The 23153-nt window shown below is 40.8% G+C and overlaps 1 protein-coding gene across 2 annotated transcripts in view; it reads right to left on the minus strand.

The window, feature by feature from the left end:
• Positions 1–23153, minus strand: part of agbl4 (AGBL carboxypeptidase 4) — a 357831-nt gene that overhangs the window by 19881 nt on the left and 314797 nt on the right. For both annotated transcript variants that reach the window (XM_074667739.1, XM_074667740.1), the window contains exons 7-9: positions 12951–13040; positions 9955–10069; positions 8462–8573 (exon numbers count right to left, since the gene is read on the minus strand). In XM_074667739.1, coding sequence (XP_074523840.1) covers positions 8462–8573; positions 9955–10069; positions 12951–13040 — 317 coding nt within the window. The remainder of the gene's footprint in view (positions 1–8461; positions 8574–9954; positions 10070–12950; positions 13041–23153) is intronic.

The raw sequence follows: 23153 nt of genomic DNA on the forward strand, positions 1-23153 counted from the left end.
ATGTTTTGTTGTCTTTGGTTTGTTTGTTACCTTTTCTGAGTTTAGGTTTCTCCTTCTCAGCATCATGTGAAGGACAGCAGAGAAGCAGCTGTAACAGTGGAAACAGCCATGGAGCTCCTACAATGTCATGTCCAGGCTTACTGCAATATTCACTTAATGCTCTGTCAATCAAACTAAGATGGTTCTGAAGGCCTCAGCGCTGTGATTGATGCTTCAATTAACAACCCGCTCTGACCTCCAGAATTGTTCATTTGAAATTGTAATTAAGCAATTAAGGGCAATTAAGAAACAGAGACTGCCAAATGAAAGTCAGAAGACAATTTGAGCTAGTGAGAGAGAGAAACAGAGAGGAAGAGTGAGTGGTCCAAATTAAACCTCTCAGAGAGAAACAAAAGCCCCATCTTGCTGCAGAAACTCCAGGGAACTCTCAACTTGTGGTGAACTTGCAGCGGCCGCAAACAGTTTAGTGTAAAGCCTAGAAGGTCAAACGAATGAATTTTGTCAGACAAGTACTTATCTCCTGCATATTAATTAGAGTAGGGTGTGGGGGGTGCTGCGAGGGCTGTAAATGCGGAGCTTATCTTTACACAGAAAAGAAAAAGGAGCTGATTGAAGCAGGATTACAAGCTCCTGGATAAAGCTCTCAGCATCAGCAGCATACCTTTTTAAAGAGCCGACACTGCTGCTTGTTCAAGAGAGGAAAGTTGAACTTACTTGTCATGGCATAAATATTATCCAGTGCTTTTATAGGCTACTTGAGGTAGGAGAGACGCAGCTTTCTCAACAAAATCCGGCTGCTTTTTGAAGTTGGCAGTATATAGTGTGCCTGTGACTGGAGGAATGCCAATAGACCATTCACAAAGGCTAATCCCTTGGTTACTGTTGCTATGCCTTTGCACAGGCATATGTGATTTACAGTATTGACATGTATCCCCAAAATATTTAAAGTGATTTTCTTAACAGTGGGTCAGTCATTTTAGACAAAAGTTGACAGAGTCAGGTTTATGTCAATGACTGATATTTGCATAAATTATCAGTTGTAGCTAGCTAGCTTATCTAGCCAATGTTGGCTGCATGAGTTGTGTTAATGGCAGTTGTGACTGACTTTTCACACAACCTTAATTTTAAGGAGATGTCTGCAAAGGGTTCATGAGCCTGGATTCAAGAATTACATGTATGACACTGTGCAAGAACAGAGATCTTAAAGCTGCGGGGTATGAGCTCATTTAGAGGCTAGCTATAGAATAAAGAGACAAGTGTATGGAGCCAAAATTGGGACAATAACATCACGAACTAAATAGCGTCTCACGAGCGGTGTAGCCTACATGATTTCACATGCACGTTGGATTCAAATCTGCGCGCGGTTTACAACGCGTGTGAAACCAAATACTGCCCGTGTGAAATTATGTACACCGGTTGTGAGATGTTATTTTGTGCTTGATGTTATTGTCCCGTTTTTGGCTCTATACAAGTGCATCAATCCAAGAAAATATTTGAACATACTAGCTTTAGCACCTAGCACTAGCAAGAAAGGTCATAATGCTTTAAGGATGTATGTAACAGAGTAAGGAATAACCTGTGTATCCAGTTGTAGTAATGTTTTCTTGACTAAGTTTTAACTTTCATAAATCACACTGAGCAGGGCATAGCAGGGCTTCCTGCTTTGATCAAATACCAGGATGACCCACATGGAAATAAGCTTACACTGTGTGTTGTGTGTTTTTGTTTTATCTATACTCATAATTTCTAAACCACAAAGTTATGTAGTCCTGAAGATTATTGGTCTTGAATGCAACTCTGAGTGAGAGTATTGAGTTACTGTTGGTAGAATGCTAGTTTTCAGTATATGCTAGCATACAAAGCTAGCATACAAAGCTAACATTAAAGATGCCAAATGCTTTTTAATCAGTTGTTTACATGTTTGCATTTTTGTTTAAGAGAGGGGTGGAAAATGTACAAATGACCATCCTGACACTTTGCAGAATTTTTAATAATCAAAACATCACATCAGAGGAGAATATGAAAAGTAAAAAAGTATACTTTTTGTTCCTAAAATGTGAATTTGCTGTCTTCTTCAAGTGAGCTCAAACTGATTTACTGTATTATCTCTGCAAATAGTGCAAAAACAAAGGGGATTTCTGATAGCTAAGTAACACTCTGAAAAATGTCTCAATGGAGTGTTAACGTGAAATCAAATTTCTCAAAATAAGCTCAGTTACTCTTCAGTCCCCTTAGCAGAAAATGTAGCGTAGCTTACATGTTATTTTCTCTTAAGGAGGCAGGCTAACTGAAATCTGTTGAGGCTAGAACAATTACTTATGACATGTAACTGATGGAGAAAACCTGGAAAAATCTGATAATTGTTTGTGGTGAAATCACTGAGTTTCCAGTAAAGCACCATCTTTGGCCAAAGTTGTGGAACCGCATGAGAATAAAACTATGAGTTGAGGATTGAAAGTAAAACTGTCTCATCACATATACACTGTAAAACTGTATCCAACATTTCATTAGTCAGAAAAGCCAATTCACGTCACGGGGTCACCTAGTCAGCGACCCTGTAATGATGTATCAGTGACAGAACATGGCAGATGGCATGACCTGCTTCATGGATGAGAGTAAATGACACAAAGCTCTCCCTCCGTCTGTGGCCCCCTCTCTCCTGTTCGGTCAGCACTCTGCTCTCAAATTGATGGTGGTATTTGTCTGTTTATGAACACAAAGGTGACTTGTAATCAGCCTGAACGGGCACAGGCAGCCCTTCACTTCCAGCCTGTTAGTGCCACATAAGATGGCACATCTGTGGGGAGGGTCTGCCAGGAGAATGAGACAAGGCGGTTGATATGAACAGACAGAGACAAAGACGGAAGGAGCAAAGTTCAGCTTAAAGGGAAAGTATTTAAAGACAGGATCTATGAATTAAAGATCTGAAGAATGTGAAATCTTGAAAAAATCAGGTTAACCAAATAGCATCAAAAAAATAAAAATAAAAACAGAGATATCCAGCTTCAAATTGGGTAGGAAAAGAAAGATGGAGTAAAATCAGATGTAGATCTCAGAAATGGAGCAATTTTTGGACACTGCAGACAAAGAAAAGGGAGATGGATACACACAGGAAAGGTAAATCTGACAACAGAACAAAGTGTAAGACTCAGAAAACAAGAGTCACAGAAGGAGGGCATTAGGGGGGATTTCAAGGTGCAAAATTCATCTAGGTGCTGTGACAGGACCTAATACGTTTGTTTCAGTTGGAAAATTAATTTTCTAATATTAAAAAGGTCAAAAAGAAGCCAAGGCAACAATGACCTCTTTGTCATCTTTAACAAATTATCCAAAATGGCAGTGTCGAATTGGTGGGGATATGTCAGCCGGTGATGAATGCTTCTGGTAATCAGCCAATCAAAAAGAATTCTCCTTCTGCTTTTGATAAATGAGCTGGAAAAGCAACGCTTTAGGAGGGAGATGGGTCCATTTGTTTCGTTGGTCTCTCTTCCTTTTTTCCCCCTCCCTCTCCATTTCTCTCTTTTCAAAACAAACAACAGGGTAGCTTGGGAACAGATTATAGCTCCTTGCATCACTGCCTCTTTCAGCCATTTTCCCTGCTGACCAATATTCAGCTGCAGATGGTAAATGATGGAATTTTAGGAAACAGCTTGAGCAAGGTTGCCTTCAGAAGGATGGAGGGAAAGTTTACAGTCAGTTACTGAGCAAATACTTTGTTGGCATTCACACAATGGCTGAACTTTATCACAGCTCTAAATTTACATTTCAAGTTGTGCTTATTCTGTGGACAATCTGTGAATGTTCCCTTCGCAGATGAATAAAGAAATTTTGCAATAGTGGGGGGAGCCATGAACAGACACACACAGTCAGGACTTTAATCTATTCTCAGCTTAGCATGTATTTTCATCATTGTTGGCTTTTCAGGAAACTTTTTTTAATGCTTTGTTAAACAGTATTTACAAGAGTAAAACTAACATATTCACATGAAAGTTAAAGTGAGTTAATGTAAAGCAGTATATGCAAATAGAGCAATTAAAAAAGCTTGCTCTTTTCAGCATTCACCTCTCAAACAAAGACTAAATTGATCATTTAGTCCTGGATTAATTTTCTTTTTCCCATCACAATACTTTGCTGGGGACTATTTTCAGCTGCGGAAAAATATGGTGCTCCTCCTCTGCTACCCACTTCTATTTTTTCTCCAGAGAGAGAAAGAAAGAAATTCATTTCCAAATCAATTTAATGCAGACTGTACGTTATGAGGAATAATGTATTTATCTTGAAGCCAAAATGTGACTGTGCACAATCTGTATTCATATTTTAATATAACCTTTCCAGGTGAGCTGGCTGATGGGACTCTAAGCCTCTGATTTAGAAACATCATTTCTTGTTCAGAGGAGCGTTTTTCATAAGCACTAGTGAGTACAAATGATCTGAACACTGTTAAATTTATAAACAAATATTTTTTCAAACAAAAGTTTCCCACTATCAACACTCATACAGAGTAGATGCTCTCGCTACGAGCTTTGATCCAAATGCCACTTGTCTGGGAAGTTATCGCCTGAACTGAACAGGGTAGTTATTTTCCCAGCAGAAAGAGAGTGCTGCTGAATTCACAATGATGGACAATCATTTTGGAGTGACGAGGGTGTCTGTCACATGAATGGCTGATGGGGTTTCAAACTGAATGAGCTCCTTTGTGCATCAAAGGGCAGTGTGACTTTGAATTTTGTGTTATGCAGTGAGGGATCTCAAAAAGTCACAGTGTCGCCAAAATGTGTAGGCCATGTTTATGTACAACAAAATCAATTTGTACCAAACTCTGTTTTTTTTTCCACTCTGCTTTTCATTAAACTACACCTAATCCTGACAAGATTTGAACAAATTCACACTGTTAGATGGGAGGTTACTCTGCTCCTGAAGAGGCCCGTGGTGTAATCTAACACTACAGAACATCAGATTTCAGCAGGGGCGTGACCACAGGGGTGGCAGAGGGTGACTTTGGTGAACACTTTGCCCAGCAACACCGAAAACAGGGGTATGCAGCTGTCATAATCTTTGATGTTTGTGAATAATACACACAAAGTGTCACGTTGATTAGTTTGCTTGCCTCCAATCGCCAAATGTTGACAGCTGCAAAGCTGTGTAACGCCATTGTCAACCATCTTTTTAAACTGTACATTGTGTATTATAGAATAGAATAGAATAGAATAGAATAGAATAGAATAGAACTTTATTTGTCATTGCAACAAGTGCAACAATATTGCAAGGATATTGCAAAAGCCTTTTAGTCAGTGCAAAACACTTAAAAGTGCAAAAAAAAAAAGCTGCCATGTTCAGGTGCATTGATGACATGGAGGTAATTGTTATATTGTAATTATCTGACAACAATGAGGTATTGATTTTAGCCTTTGTTCAAGACCCTTACTGCTGTTGGGTAAAAACTGTCCCTGAACCGGTTTGTCCTTGCAGTGATTGATTTGATTATTTATTTGAGGCAAATAAAAAGTTATTAGCCAGCTATTATTACAACCTGCAAGGATTGAAAAAAAAAAAAAAAAGAGCTGACTTTCAGTCTGCTTCCCAGCTATAGTCTGTGCCACTACCTGCCCTCTCCCAAAAGAAAAAAATCCTTAACATTCCCAGGATTTGAGCTTGGAGGCACCCGGATTAAACACATTGAGATGTGTTAGACATGCATGCATCTAAGATATTTTAAGGAAGAAAGCATGTCCAAGATATTGACTCATTTACTTCAGCACAGACTGAACTGGTGGTAACGCACTGTGTTCAACGTGCTGTGGTCCTCTATTCACAAAAATGGCCAAGCAAAAGCTAGAGACAGCAGCTGTATCAACATCTGGTTGATCTTAGGCACCGCAAATAATGTGATAAGCTCATGTGTGCATGAGGTAAACAAATCATGTCGACAAATAGTTAAAACATATGTTTGCTAGATGCAAGGAGAGAGAACCCATCACCCTCGGTTCTCATAAGGAAAAAGGAAAAAGGAAAAGTCTTTGTACGCTTTATGATCAGCTTCTATATAAAAACAGTCATATGAACTTAAAGTTGAGCTTTATATCATGAGGTAAAAGTATTCCTGATGACATATTTGAGGTAATATTATTTCAACAATTCATTAATAAACAGTCAAAGGAGGTTCTAAATTAAGAAAAATGTGTTAAAAATGTTAATACCTAAATTCACAATGACCACCCATATGAATGTTTTCCCGGTCACCTAGTTCTTAAACAAATGCCCACACTGGGTTAGCTGCCCCAAAATGGGCTGTTACGCTGTGGCTGCTGCTGATCTCTCCTAATGGAGTCCTCCAGCGGAGCCCTCCAACCTTGGTAGCCTCATTAGACTCCATGCCCGCTGTGTGAGATGAGCATGAATGGAGGGCAGAAGCGCAGGGCCTCCTGGCTGCAGAGTTGGCATTGAATCTGGCATGTGGGAGCCCCAGACATGAGTAGTGTGTCTGATGGGATTAACTGGCTGTGGCGAGAGAGGGAGAGACAGAAGAGGAGAGGTTGCCCAAGCCTCCAAATTAACTCTGGAAGACTGAAGGCAATCACTAGGGAGGAGGAGGGGCTACAGGAGGACAAGTGGTAGAAGTGGTAATGGTGGTCAGGAGAGAGGAGGAGAGCGGGAACTGCCTCACCAGCAAGGGCTGACTTTGGAAATGTGAGATGATTCTCTAATACATTGATGTGAAGACACTTTCCATGTGTATCTGACCAAAAACATTCAGATGTGCAGACAATGAGCTCTGCAATCCAAGCTGGGTTTAATACCGGACTTTAAATGGTCAACCCCAACAACAATGGTCATTAATTCTCAGTTAATAAACAACAGCAATGACCGGGCACAGAAACGAGAGCAGCCTGAGGGGCTGCTGGGCTCCAACCATCTCTGACAGAGGGAAATTGAGCAAAATCCTGTCCTGCAATTCGGGCAACAGTAGCAGGGTTGGTGAGGGCAACTCCAGGTTGCTGCAAAGATTAGCAGACACATCTTTGCATTGGCTCCATATCTTAAGATCTTAAGAACAGAGGTTGCCTCTTGGTGTAAAGGTGTGTCAAAGGTTAAGCTTATAGAAGGACAGCTGAATGAGGGCAGAAATGTAAAAAAATATAAATTCAGACAGAAGTTCTGTTTGCTTCACTTTGATATGACTTAAAACAAATTAACTGGCCTATGTTAATTCTCAAGCTGAATAAACTATTACCTCTGCTCTAAGTGAAAGCTAATACATTTTATTTATAAAGCCTTTTTCATCCAGAGATCTTAAAGTGCTACAGGTTCATAAAAACAGAGAATAAGAAATTGGAAAAGATAAAAGGGGGCAATAAGATAGGTAAAAAGAGCAAAGTAAAAACCAATTAAAAACAGCTGGACAAAATTTAGGATTTAAGAAATTTGCTCATAAAAGTTGACATACAATGGCTTGACTGAGGAAGCAAAAAACAGACAGCGTCACAGTACCATCCATACCAGAAAGCTACAAATATTAAAAACAGAACTTAACATCTGAACATGTAAAGACCTCAGAGCATAGATGAATATATGCCAAGATATGCACCTCATAGGGGCAACTCAAGATTTAGCTTGGAAAAAAAAACCTTGAAATTATGATTTGATTTTCCAATTTTTGCATAGAGATGCAAAAAATAGAGTAAAATACGAACGCTGCCAGAAGTAAAACTTGATGGACTGAACAGTGAATTGTGTAGGTTTGCAATGAGAGTAAGAAGCTGTATGTGTTTGTTTAGCCAGGTTGAGTGTTTTAGTGTGTTCTGGCGTGTGTGTGTGTGTGTGTGTGTGTGTGTGCGTGTGTACGTGAATGACAGGCATGAGTGGATCACCCTGCCATGACAGAGTCTATCGATCAGCGTGTTAGCACCAGGGGAAAAGGTTAATCTGCCTGATGCCAGCCCCGCGCCTCACCCCATCTCTGGCCTGCCCTGCATCCCGCCCCGGCCCGCTCCCTCTCTTATCAGGATTAGAGGAGTGTACAAAAGGGCAGAGTATTCCCAGGACACTCACTGACCTTCAGTAATCCCACCAACCTGCCGCTCTGCTTATAATTAACATCGGGAACAAAGAGAAAAATCCCTTGCCTGCCTGTGTAGCATTCTTCTTCTGACTGAAAGACTAAAACTGGAGAAGGGAAAAGTTACAGTATGAGACTGAAAGCACAGAGACTTGCTTCAGTAGCGTGTTTTGAATGGCCAGGAGAGCCGAGCTGACATTCTGGAGGTGCTGACTTGACTCTCCACGCTCCCCAGCGCACACACACCCTGAACACAGATTGGGGGAACATGCTGAACCAAGCAGGGAGGCAGAAAACTGTACTTGGGACCAGTGGACATTACTGCGGAGAAGGAACGTTGAGCACAGTATGGAGGAAATAGGTGTTTATGTGTGTATGTGTTTGTGTGTGTACTTGCACACTCACTGGGTCTTGGTTCATCTGCACTATGAGTTGTTTGACAGCATGTAACGTGGGGTGCGCCCATGGAGAGGGATCCTGCCAGTGGCGATTCAGGTCGAAGCCCATCAGAGAACACCTGGACACGCAAACACACGGACACACACACAAATTTACACACCTTCACTGGAAAATTCTCACTTATTTTTCCTTTCTAAAAATTGTCAAATAATTCAGTGTAGCTTGTATGTGCATTAACTAAAGACTCAAAATTTAAACTTAAAGCTCCTATAAACAGTTTGTGCCTAGATATAAACATAGTTAAGTTATTACTAATGTCTCCATATGGTCAGGCACAGGTCTAACTTTTGACCATTTTTAATTTGTGTGGTGGAAGTAGCTGTGTGAGTGCACACTACAGCTTTTTAACATTATCTATGGTAAAAATTCTCAGTGAGTGATATAGTTTAGCTCTATAATGGCTCTGTTTTAGATTTTATGTGACAGAATTATTTGTGTAAGCCAAAAGGAGCAAAGACGAAACACAATGCTTTGTCTGCTGGACACCAAAGTCAACATAAACCAGCAGTCCCTGCCAAGAGCTTTAAATAAAACAGTGGTGAATGTGTGTTTTGATAAAAACTCTACAAACAATTTTTCAATATAACATTATTTTGGTTTTGGATTACCCAAAATCCAGTTTTGCAAGCATTTCAAAAAAGAGGAAATGTATTCAGCATGCTCACTAAAGATTATATATTGGATTTTCAGACAGGCAAAGTAAGGATTAATACACAAACAGGCAGATGAAAAATGTAGATACAGAAGAAAAAGACTAAACAGAGACTGAGAGGTGACACAGGAAATTGGTAAGAGGTGGATTATTTATAATATGTATCAACGAAAATACCTAAGCTCATGCTAGTGGTACAAGACTTAGTGATACTGCAAATCAAAAAGATGTGTGGCTGTGTGAATTAGTGAGTGAGAGAAGAAAAAAAAATAGAAAAGAGGGAGAAGGTTCCTTCAAATTCAACTGTTAAGTAGTCAACATCATTATAGTTGCTGTTGGAACAAGTGAGCCGTCTCTGCTGGTAGGTGTTTTGAGGCAGTTACAAAGAGCTGTCACTAGATGGCCCTCACAAACACTCTGTGAGCTGCTGATGCCTATCACAGGGTGCATTAGTATTCCTGAGGCTGAGCCTATTAAGTAAAAGGCAATTATGAAGAAGGGAAAGAGAAAAGAGGAGAGGAGGATGCCCACAGAGCTGCAGAAATAGTGTTAAAGACAGAGCAGAGGAGAGGCAGGACGCAGATTGGCAGAGAGAACAGCCCTACAGCCAAATACTATCTTCCAACAAATGCACTGCTGTGAGCTATATGAATTCATTAAGCTCCCTAAAGGTGGAGTTAAGAGGATATAATCCCACGTAGCAGGATGTAAAACCATGTAATGTGTGAATTCTTTGTAATGAAGCGATGCATTCAAATGAAGAATTAAGAAATGTGTGTTTGTGCACCTGTAGTTGCCCAGGTAGACTCCATCGGGATTCAACATTGGGACAATCTTGAAGATCACATGATCTCTTAGGATCTGAGCCACTGGATGCTGGCTCACCAGGAAGTCTATAACACCTGTCAAACATACACAGACAGACACAAAAATTCATTCCAGCACACACACACACACACACACACACACACACACACACACACACACACACACACACACACACACACACACACACACACACACACACACACACACAGAAATAGACTTGAAAAGAAAAGCGAGGACTGGCTGGCAGTTAATTGAGTTTTGAGAAACAAAAGGAGAGGGAAGGACAGCGAGGGGCATCGTCAGAATCAAGGGAGGAATAGGAGACGTCAAGCCTAAATCGATACAAATGGAATGGAGCTGACGGCGCTGGAAAAACAGACAGCACACGGCGGGCTGGGAGCCAACTCATCTGATTCATGATGATGTGCACACACACTGAAACACACACATTCAAATAGACTGATACTGCAGCTAGATTAGATAGACAAATAGATAGCTGAACAAAAAGATATTTAACTTTTTCTTTACCTCACTCCCCACACCTCATCTCTACGTCAGCACCTTCCTCGCCCTCTCTGCACCTTTTTAATGTTAAAACGCTTGGCTTTGTCTGTCTCACTGAGCTAAATTCAAAGAGAACAAGGGCCAACAATGAAGGTAAAACCATGGCTTCCTTCCATACATCACCCCAGCCCTCTCTGCCTCACACCTCTTACCTGTAAACAAGTAAGCCCCAGAAGGCGTGAACCTGCCCACTCACCTCAGTGTGAACAGGAGCACAGTCATTAAATCTTTCTAAAACTGTCTTTTAGCTTGTTGTACTGCACATGGAGACAATTTCCCAAAGGTGCCCAGTTTTTCAAGTTGTGTATTAGTTTTGAGTCAGTGGAGCTCAGGAGTGAAGACAGAGCAACCTGGTGATATCCTCAGATTGTATTTCTGGATTTATTGTATAGAAAACAGGCTTTTGTATCTATTTTTGTAACATTAGGATCAGATGCAGAGCTTTTATTTCAAGTCTCAAATAAAGAGACAGGAGACACCTAAAGCTTTCTTTGTTAGATTTATGCTATTGGGAAAATTTAACCCTTTACCTTGCTGCTCAGATGTTTGGTAGAGCATTTTTTGAGTCACTATATCTCATTTAAAATGAGTTGAACTGAGTAGAACCTGACTGACTCTTTAAATAATTTTTCAGAATTTTGTAGTTTCTAATCTTAGTGACCCAACAACATAAGAAACAAAAAAAAAGTTTTTGGTTTTTTTTTAATAAACATTAAAAGGTTGAAAATGACTTGGACTTTGAAGTCACTCATGATCAGAGTATTAGGGCCTTAAGATAAGGCTAGATGGCATTCACAAAGCAGTTATGGTCAGACATCAATGTTCATTTTTGGAATTCCTCGCAATTTTGTCCCTTATGCTGGACTGTAGTCGTAGTTAAGCAGCTGCAGGGTCTTCCTGACTTCTTCATGGTGAAAAACAACGGCTGTGTCTCAATTCAGGGGCTGCAGTCTCCATAGGCTGCAGCCTTCAGATGACCTGGCCTTCATAGCCTGCGTAGACCGCAAAGGCCCAATAGGCTTACATTACTTTTCAAACACGTAAACCAAAAACTCACAATTAGAACAGGATGATTTTTACTATTTTTTTTACTTTGCTCAATTATTATTATTATTATTATTATTATTATTATTATTATTATTATCATTATTATTATTATTATTATTATTATTTTTATTATTATTATTGTTATTGTTATTATTATTATTATTATTATTGTTATTATTATTATTATTATTATTATTATTATTTTCTTTATTGATAGAGTATAGAACCACCATTTACATGAGAGTAAGGCAACAACGTACATTTTCAACATCTGAACAAGTGCTGGGGGTGGGGGGTGGTAAATTAAAAAAAAATCTGCTGAAAAACTGAATGTCTTTTTAGAATTCCCTGTAAAAAAAATACAATAAAATTACCAAGTAAGTTCCCCCCCCCCCCCCCCCCCCCCCCCCGCAGAATTTACATTTATGAACATGTTTTTAATTATTAATAAGAAAATTTATAAAGAACTGTTTTTCCTCAGTATGTTACTTGAAAAGAGCCAAAAAACCATTTTACACAGTAAAACAAAATATTTTTGATGTTTTAGAAACACAATCATTTAGTTGTTGCCAGAAATCCTTCACATCTGGATGAAACAGGACTCCTTGAACTGGAGTTCGGCCATTTCCATCATCTTCGCCATTCACGCGCAATGAATCTTGGGATACGTGAGGCTACGGAGGATTCACTGAATCTGTCCTGTTATAGGTCTTCAAATTCAGCCTTCGTGGGCTGCAGCCCCTGAATAGGGACACAGCCAACACCACTGTGTCTTTTTGAATTCCACATTTCACTGAAAAAAAAAACACCATAACACCTCAGCTGATGAGTAAAAGATGATTTTCACTTAACAGATTTAAGATAACAAGATAATAAGATATGAAGAGAAAGTATTTTCAGTTCGTGCTATCACCTACAAGCCAAGCATACAGGTGCAGCTAATCACTCAGGCACAGACTGCTCCAGATGTGATCTCCTATCTCATATACCTGCTTTCTGACCACACTGGAGTAGCTGTGCAGCATTTTGATGAGTTAAAACACTGTACTGATGTGTAGTTGAACAGAGTTTTAAACATGCAATTAAAATATGATTATCTATTGATTTAAATTTAGCACCTGACATCTACAGAGTGATGTGTTGATTTTGACTCAGATTTGACTTATAAGGTCTGAGAGAGGGCAGTACTTACCAGGCATGAGGCATCTAATGAAGTAATCTACAGCTTCATGTCAGATCATGAAAGTCACACACTATGAACCCAGATAGCCATTGGTGAACAGCGCCAAAAACTGTGCAACAAATTAATAAAAACCCGCCATGGGTGGAACATTAAAACTTTACCTTGACAGATAAAGGAGGCAGGAGACTCTCCAGGGTGAACTCGAGCCGTAAGAAACACCAGCTTCTTCTCCCTCTCTGGACCTGAATGATCTATAAAGAAAAACAAGAAGGGAAAGTGAGATATTGTTATCACACAAAATCCATGCAGACTTTTTGGTGGCTTTTTAAAAAAAAACTTGTTGTCTTTGAGAGTCTAAATCATCATTTTCCTAAGTCGGTGTTGGAGTTATAGCTACTCATGTTCCCTTTTAAGAGAGACTAAGTCAAAACACACACTGCACTGGTTGTCCTGTTTTAGCCAGGCACACATGAATCAAACATCAAACCAACACACGCACACACACAGAATATTCAGCATGAAGGTGAATTATACATCTACAGAGGTCAGGACCAGCAACAGGTGAAACTCGATAGAAGTCCTCTTTTATTGAAGTCTTCAGGTCTGGATGAAGACTTCTTTCTGGCTAGACACTTCTCTCATCCTCTGCTCTCGCTCCTTAATTAGATTATCTTTGGAATAAAAATTGATTTGATAACTGCTTGGAAATGAGGACGAACAGAGATGTCTATGGTGTGTAGACAGAAGAGATATAAAGGACTTTCCTAAAGTCAAGTGAACAATATTTGGATGTTTGAAGGGCAAATTTTGTCTAGTTTTCTTTGTAGGTGAACAACAGACTGGTCAAGAAACCACAGCGGTCTCCCAGCCTGGTTGAAACCACAGAGGTCAAGGTTTTGCTGTTTTCTTGGCCGTCGGTTCTCTAATCTGCCACTGCTAATGGATGAAAGTGATTGTGTGCCTCATCACTATACACAAACTTAATATCTTATTGATTCTTCCTCCGCTTCTGCTGAGCAGAGAAAATGCTAATTAGCAACAGGCTATGCACCTTTCCTTCTCCTTAATTCTAATTTAGCCTCAGAGAGCTGCGTGGTGTGGTGTGTGTGTGGTATGAGTGTGTGTGTGTGTGTGTGTGTTTAGGTGTTGTAAACAGAAAGAAAAAAGTGTTGTTCCATTTAAGTACTCTCCCTCTGATTTTATTTCGCTTTTCTCTCCCTCTGCCCTTCACAGAGACAAATGGCTTTGCCATTCAGGAGTCTCCACGGAGCGGGGCGGCCCGTTTGTTGTAAATGTGAGTGCTTGCGGTTTGGCCAGCCGCTGGGTGCTCGATGGCTGTGAAATTCCATCACTAGAAATTCTACTTTGGCCTCGACCCCAGGCCACCGCACAGCCTCTTGATACACAAGAACACACACACACACACACACACACACACACACACACACACACACACACACACACACACACACACACACACACACACACACACACACACACACATATACACAGTGGAGCACAAAGCTGCAATCAGGATATAAAAGAAAGACACAGGCAGACGTACACACACAGCTTTTCTCCCTACAGTAAAACCAAGAACCCAGAAAGTTGTGAGCCAAACCAGAGGCAGCTGCCAAGGTCCCGACTGTCTGGGAATTCAACCGTGCTAGCCATGCTACATTTAGTCTCAGTGCTAGTGTGCCCTTGCTGCTTCATCAAAACAATCTCTTACAGCAGACTCCTGGAGCTTACAATGGATCCACTGTTTATCACACGTTGTTCCATGAGTGCGTGTGTGAGTGTGCGACTATGTCTCCTCAGGGCTCTTGCAAATGCTCCCCAAGTAGTTGTTGTGTTTATGTGCCTGTATCTCTGTGTTACCCTGTATCAGGCTGTGCCCATCCAAGCGGTGTAGCACAAAATTAAGTCCCACTATTCCATAGGCACCCAGACAGCCAGAGGGAACCCAGCACAGCACAGCAGAAATGCTATACGGAGAGGGAAATATAACTTTTGGCTCAGGTGAGGGACATGAAGGTTAAGGTCAAGTCATGATGGGGTTTCAAAGCAAAGCGCTGCAGTGGCATCTCTTGACCTCAAGGTGTCAGTAGAGATCAGCAGGCAGGGGCCGGGCTGATGTGGCGAGAAATGACAGAGGCAGAAAGAGAAGACAAGGGATTAGACTGAAAGGTAGCTTTGTGAGACAACACAAATGATCTAACCCGCTTTCCTCTTTTTCTTTGTAGACAGATTTTAGAGAAACTGTCAGTGGAGATAATAATGGCACAACAGTGTTTTAACAATAAATGTCTCCTCTGCCAAGTTACCATTAGTGTCTGTCATCACATGTACACGGCAGCAACAATTTTCAACCGCTCATCGTCATTATTATTTACACCTGAACAGGAGCTACATCCTAAATAAGCTTAATGATGATAGATTGTGTTACATTAGTGTGCTGTAGGGCCGTGTTTAATGATTATTTGAAAAAACAACCATCTTCCTTTTACATTTCTAAATGATGGAGTTATTATTAAGACAGAAATAGTCTGATGGTTTAGTTCACAAGGGCCTGAATATGAGCCTTAACTGACAGAAAAACAAAGCAAATTCTTCTTTAAAAAAAACAAATAGATCAAGTGTTAACACTTGCTTAATATATTAAATGATTCATTAATAGTTGCTGTACACTTCGTTCTTTAATTTGTCTGAAAAACAACAAACAAGCGCACTGACATTCATTTATAAAAGAGAGAAGTGAGTTGCAGCCACCAGCAGAATAGAAACACACCTACTGCTGAGAAACCATGTCTCCAAATAATAAACCTCTTTAACTTCATGTCACCATATTCTCTGAATACATGACTCAAAAGTATAATAATCAGGAAAATAAAAAGCAGCGAGGGTGGAGGCTGAGATGAGGAGAGGATCGCGTGACAATGAGTGAGTGAAAGCGGCAGAGGCAGAAATTTATGCCCACACTTCCAAATCAAAACGCTCCCTCAGCATATTTCTCACCTGCCAAAGTCGTGTGCTGCTCGCACTGTACGCACTGTACGCCACATTACCGCTCATTCCTCTCTCTCAGCTCACCAAGAGGAAAGGGGGGAGGAAAATTAAAGGATGTCAAACTACGATCAGCTCTGATAAATATGTAAATCACTGGAGGGAAGAAAAGTGCCTGTGAAAAACAACATAAATCTAATGGAAAGTGAAGGTCAGGCCTGATTGTGCTGGTCAGCTCTTTCTCAGGCAGCAGCGGTCCTGGGGAACTTTGGGTTCAATCTCATAAGTTGTGACATGATGTAATTAAGTGGGATCGTCTTCATCAGTCTTCTTCAGCAGGAACAAAGAAAGGCCTGTCAAGACCTTTTGGAAGCTTCATGGCATATATTTAAATACATTTACCCACTTAAAAAGTTAATTTGATTTCAGAAAAGGCAAAGTTTTACTACTTTTTTCAGAATGTAATTAGCATCTGAACTTGACTTAAAGACATAGTAAGGAAGTGGACAAGGCAAAGACAGCTTCATACCGTATCCTTTTGGACACTAAAAAGCCTCTTAGGTTTCAACAAGATGAAAATAAAAGCATTCTTGGGGGCAATGTCAGGAGGGAAAGGAAAAAAAAAGTGCTCAAAGCCTAAAACCATGCTTCATGTTACACAGTGTCACTATAAAAAAACGTCACACTGACCACACTAAACCGCATAAGCCTCCAACCAAGGCCTCTCAGCAGCCCCCTCCCCTCTCTCTCTGCTCTGTGAGTTTTACACTGTAATAAATTAGCCTCACTTTGGTGTGATGGCCAACAAGACACACTCTGCGCCCTGCTCGGTGCGTCATATCGAGGATGGGCGCGAGCTGTAAATTGTCACTGGCGTTGAATTTATACAGAGCCTTGGGAACGAGATGCAGCAGCGTGTACTGCCCAGCCGAGTGAGCCCCAACAAGCATCAAAAGCTCTGCACCTCTTCACACGCGCGCGCACGCACACACACACACACACACACACACACACACACACACACACACACACACACACACACACACACACACACACACACACACACACACACACACACACCAGCTCTGACCACTCTCTGCCACCTCAAGGACAAACAGAGAAAGGGAGAAAAAAGAAGAGAGACAGAAGGAGACGGGGATATGCACTGATGTGAAGAGGGCTCTGAAGTGATAAGAGTTTTATGATGCGGTTTTCTTCCCAAGCCCCCGGACTTATATATTTCTAAGCATGTGCATGCGTGTATGTTTGTGTTGGTGGGTGGGGTAGAGCCTGTGGGGTGTGTCTCAGATTTATTCAGCTCATAGTGGGGAGGGCGGGGCATCGCCAAGGCCTCGTCACACATTCATAAAACATCCCCTGTCATTCCACACAACACACACTACAGGTTACTCCAAGAGCGGGGAGGTGGGAAGGAAGAGAGATATGCCTCAGAGAGGAAAACGCAGTCCCTTGAACATCATGCAAACTGTTATCAAATGGTTTTTCTTGGAAGTGATGAACAAAAGACACTCAGAATAGTTACACAGGCAACAAAGGGGACAGATAAACTGTGGTTTATAGGGTAGGCAGCCTGGAAATTTTGATTTAAATGTCATTAAACCTTTTTTTAACCGGATGTGTCCCAGTGTGATGAGAGCATTAAAGCAGCACAACAAATTCAACAACAAACTTAAATAGCAGATTAAACTTTACATCGATTAGTGACAAATAGACACACTCACCTGCTCAAACATTTGGGATTTTATTATATTATTTTATTGGAGCCCATTCTTACAAACATTACCAGGTATTTTCAAAATGTAAATCTACAGCAACAAGACTGATTCATCGTCCATTTTGCTGGACTCACTAGATGAGGGATGTGATGCAACTTTCCACACTTAACGTTACATTTAAGATAAGCTTAAAACTTCACCCAGATATGTGATTAGCCGGAATAGTTTTTAAAGATACAGCGTCCAATAGGTAACAAAATATTATTCACCTTATCAAACACTCTTTCTAACTGAGCAATCAGTCCTGATTCATCAGTTCCTGCAGCTGACACAGCTCTTGTTCCTGCTGTTGTATGGATGTACAACTAAAAATTTACAGACAGCCTGGGCTCCAATAAGAATATTCTGGATGTTTAAAGGATGGACATGAAGGTGACGTTCTGTTGCAAGAAAAAATAAAAACAGAGTTTAATAGTATTTAAATGGGATGAAAATACCTACTCCAGCAAAGTAGCACTGTTTTTTTAAACAGAGGCAAACGCCATGTTTGGTATCTGTTTGGTAAACCCTCCTCCACCTCTGGAGAATCCCTTCATACCTCCACCGTGTCATTTATTTATCTGAACCTTTTTTACCATCCTCCTTCTTTGTCTCTGTGGCCGTCACAGCCATGAAACATGTGTAGATGGAGAAAATCAAGATGTGATAACCAGACATCTGTCTGAGCGTGTGTTTGTCTGCGTGTGCGTGTGAGAAAGACGGAGAGAGACAGAGCCGGCCTAGGGAGGGGATGACAATGCCCGAGGTTGAAAACACGCCGATTGGCATCACATCCAGACAGAAAGGGGAGGAACAGGGAGAGGGATAGAGACAAAAAAACTGGGAGAGTCATAAAAGGAAAGAAGGGTAGAAAGGGAACCAAAGAGAGAAAGAGAGTGATGGGGCGAAAAAGGGACAGAGAAGAAGGCAGGAGCAGAGGAAACCCTTGAGATGACAGCATGTAAATACGCCAGCGGCGGGCCTCTAAAGTGGAGATGAAGAGGCGGCAGGATAAAAAGCTCCGAGCGCTGTGTGATTACGGATCAATTTGCTGCAATCAAGCCCCCTTATGGCTGGTCCCTGTGAAATGGAGAGATTTCTGCTCCTCAAGGGCGACCGTGATGACAGTGGAGGTCACAGACGATGGGAGTGACAGAGGGACACAGGGAGACACACAGACAGAGGGATGAAGGGGGAGCCGATCTGTCCCAAACATCAGCATTCAGGCTTCAGTCAAATTATGCTAATGCTGAGAGGAGAGGTCAGGGTTGAGACAGAGGGCCTTTGGTGGTCACTGACCAAAGAGCTGAGAGCTGCCATTGAGAGCCCCGGTCCTGTCAGGGTCACAAATGAGTGCTCAAGTGGAGACGCCAGGACAACAATGAGCTAAATGATGACTGTAAAAAAGGTGCTGAATAAAGCACCAAATTAATGATACTAGGAAGTAAACACAGTAATCTTGGAATGCAACTCCACTGCCAACAATGGACTAAGGTTTTATCTCTCTCTGTTTAATCTCAAATGGGTCCGATCACAAACGTGCACACAAACACAGTCAAATGTGTCATAATGTAACTTCCACATCTGACAGCAGAGAGGTGAAAAGTTCAACAGCAGAAACAGGCCTCTCAGGGGGTATAAATGAGTTCCTGGAGACTCTTAACACAACACAGCAGGTCTCATAACCCAAAGCAAAGACAAATAATCAAACATTACATATTTCAGATAACTTAAACTTCAGTGGCAGTGGGAAACTTGTTAAATTGTTGATAAGAATGAGTTACTGAAGGTGAAAGATGTCAAAGAATGAGTATGTGATGATAACCAAGGGGTAGTGCTGCAATTCAAACCAGAAGCTGAAAATAAGATTGAATGCATCATCATATTCTTAAGTACCATTTTTGCCACTTTTTTTATTCAAGGTTGTATGTTATGTTAAAAAAAGTTATTCTAAAGGCATACAGTTGTGGATGTAAAATATATTACTACACTAAAATGTAGACACATTTTCTAAATTTCACTCAAATTCAAGGGGCTTGAATTGAATATGGCAAAAAAACAATGCACAAAGAAAACAACACAAAACAAAACAAGAACCTTTAAAGCTCATGCAAGGAAAACTGTTTTTATACCTAATTTGTGAAAAAATTGAACCTTCTCTTTTGTTTTCTCATCCCACACCTCTAGGTTACTTTTCTCTACCCAAAAACCATCTCCTGCTTTCTTTGAACAGTTGAGTGTCACTCACTGGGAATATTCGTGTGTAAAAATAAATAAAATAGAAATGTCTTCTGCCTGCTGTAAATCTCCCAGTCTAACACTTACCCCCCTCACAGTGGCTACACAAATTAAAAATTACAGCAGAAAGATAGTCACTCTCTACCGATGGCTTTGTTTGTTTTGGTAGATCATAAACAAATATCACAATTAATTAAAGTCTGTTTCATAGCCAGCCATAAACTCTTCACAGGAGCTTTCAGGAATTAAATACATTGTCATAAAACAACAAAAAGAAACTATTTAAATATATTCCCCCAATAACAGTGAGGGGAATATGTTAATCCAATAATATTACTTTCTTAATTTTAGGTACTTGATAAGATTCTAAAGGCACAGAGCTGAGTAGAGGACACCTTCATTTGTTTAAAGACAGATCCTTGTTAAATTGATGAAACATTTCTTTTATTCCCAAAAAAGTCTTAAGAACAGTCACAGATCCTGTAAAACAGCCACTGTGAAACAATAAATCCAAGGTCAGATGTTTGTTTCAAACATCTGAATTCAGTGACTTGGGCTTCATAACCATGCACTCCCCAGGCGCCACCCTGTTGGTTGTGGCTGCCTGTTGCAGCACCTCTCTCTTCTTTGTCTGCTTCTTGTAATTTTTTTAGTCTCTTTTTAGCAATCTTTGTATTTGGAGTGGATCATTACTTTGTATGGCTCATTTGTTAGTTGTAAACACCAAACTGGTTTGTCTTCAGTGATATTTTTACTACTTTTTCTCCTGTGTTTGTCTGGAGATCCTACATGTAACCATGGCTGCATTGTTTACATGTGAACTCAGCTGTTAGCAGCCTGTAGCATGTCAATGCTAACTGGTGTAAGGCCTGATGTTTCCCACAAGGTGAGGAGAAGGAGGTGAGGACGACGTGCTGGTTCTCAGGTGTGAGCTAAGAAGTGACGACATGGACCTGTCCTTCCATCCATCGTTATTGGGAACGTAAGATCTATCTCCAATAAGATGGACGAGCTAGCTATGCTAACCCAGCAACAGAGGGAATACCAGAGGGCAGAGTAGCATCATGCTATTCACAGACATGGCTAACAGAGCTAACATCAGACACCAACGCCACATTAGAAGAGCTTCACCTGCTGTGAGCAGACAGGATCCAGGAGACAGAGACTGAACAGACTGCTGAAGAAGCTCAGTCCTGGACCCTGTGGAGGTGGAGACTGGCTGAACTGGACAATGATGGACAAGCTGTCATCATCTCTTTTCTTATGGACCTTTTTTGCACTTTCTATACACTTTCTTACTTTTGTTTTCTTGAGTGCTGCTGTTACTCCTCCTGAATTTCCCCTCAGGTATAAATTCTATTCTATTCTATTCTATTCTATTCTATTCTATTCTATTCTAAGAGCTTAAATAAGAATCATATTAAGGGCATGCTATGTCAACTAAAATAGTATGTCTAGAAGTTGGTCACAGGTCAGATATGGTGGAAAAACTCATCGTCATGGTCACTGCTCATCGTGTTAACTACTCTCTGTCTATACTCCTCAGGGCAACAACAACAACTTCAAGCTCCTTAAAAGGCCTATCAGAAGCAGCCCGTATCTCTTACAGTCACACACTGTTTTATGAAGCCTTGTGAGCATTGAGAAGGAGTGTGATAGACTGTTGGCATAGAGGGCGAGACAGAGATTCACTGAGAGAGAGACAAAAAGGAAAGCTCTGTCAAGTATCAAAAGCAATACGCCCTTTTAGCGATATGATACGGACGTCTGGCGCAAAGTCAGAGGCGGGGACTGCTTAGGGTTTCAAGGCATTGGTCACAGGCCTTTTTCTAAAACCCCGACTTCTCCTCTCTTGCCTTCAGAAAATGATGACAGCAGAAGGAGAACATAAAAAGGAGGGATGGCTGGTGTGTGCGCGGCGTGATACAGAATCAGAGGCAGCCAGTAATAGCCTTTTTTGAAGAATGCGCCACTGAACTTTAAGGGCCATCTTGCTTGAAAGGACAAGTTACAAATAGGAAGAAAGGAGAGGGAGAAATGATTTCCAAGGGATATACCCCCTGCTGTGCTACCCTATCGTTACACCACAGTGGAGTGTGTTTGTGCACGTGTGTACTGTACATGAGTGTGTGTTTTTGGGAGGCAAGATACTGCAGAAAAAAAACAAAACAAAAAAATGTTAAAGCGGTAGTGGAGAGGACCAGTTTTGTTCTTAAATGTCATTCCCAACAGCTGCTTTTAGAGCAAAGCTGTAACTAAAACCCATCTGACAAGATGAGCAGTCAGTCAGACGTACAGACAGAGCTGGTGTGTAGTTCTTTATTACTCTGTCTCTTCATTCCTATCAATAATTTCTGAGCCACAACAATACAGCCAGGCTGAGGTAAACAACTATAGTGCATCCCAGCTTTAATAACTACAGTCACACCTCCAAGCTATTTTGCTCAATTTTCCTGCCTTTCTAGTCTGTTCGATTCTACAGTGTCTTGTTTCTTATCTTGATTTTTTTTCCTATCCCCTCATCTCTACAGAAACTCAGACTTACTGTGGATCACTTCCAGTCTATATGTATCTGTGCATGAAGGACTTGCACATAGTACACACAAGTGTGCGGTGTGAGAATGTGTGTGTGAGAGAGAGAAAGAGTGTATGTACTCTTGTCTGCATTGCAGGCCTCTGCTCGTTGCAGCAGCAGCAGCTACAATGTCGTTGAGCAGTTTAGTAACAGGCCATTACCTTGTTAATACCAGTCTAATGGGCGGTGTGCTGTTTTAAAGCCACAGTCATGTTTGTGCCATTAACAAACACTTAGTGCTCTGATCAAATCAACAGGCCAAAGGGACAACACCGAAAACAATAACAAAGTGACAACAAAGACATTTGGATAATAGCCCCGTCTCTTTTTTTCCCATTAACGACACTAACATGAAGAGGAGATCACATAGGAGTTTCTAGAGAAAAGAAAGCTTTACTTATAGTTCCAGCAAAGACAGTTCATTAACGACTCTGCTGTTGTTCCTTAAATTGTAACTATGTGAATTTGCATGAAAAGGAAGTAAAAAAGGAAATAATCTGCAAAGATAAAAGTCATTTTCCTCCATACAATATGAAAATAGCTGTTTGTATCTAAACAGAAAAAGAGTATTTACTGCTAGCCCCTTTAAAAATGAAGGTGAAGAAGCCACAAAAGGAGCAGCTGGTGAAGCAAATATCCATGTCAGCATGATTTTGATAAAACCATAGACTGTATAAAACATGGATGTAGCCGCTGCAACATCACCCGTCTGTTCCTGAAACAGTGAAATGAAGCCAATCCATGGATGCAGCCACATTCGCTATGAGGCC

The sequence above is a fragment of the Halichoeres trimaculatus genome, unplaced genomic scaffold (genome assembly GCF_033239565.1).
Source record: "Halichoeres trimaculatus isolate MK-OKI-2021-1 unplaced genomic scaffold, fHalTri1.1 fHalTri1_scaffold_4, whole genome shotgun sequence".
Lineage (NCBI taxonomy): Eukaryota > Metazoa > Chordata > Actinopteri > Labriformes > Labridae > Halichoeres > Halichoeres trimaculatus.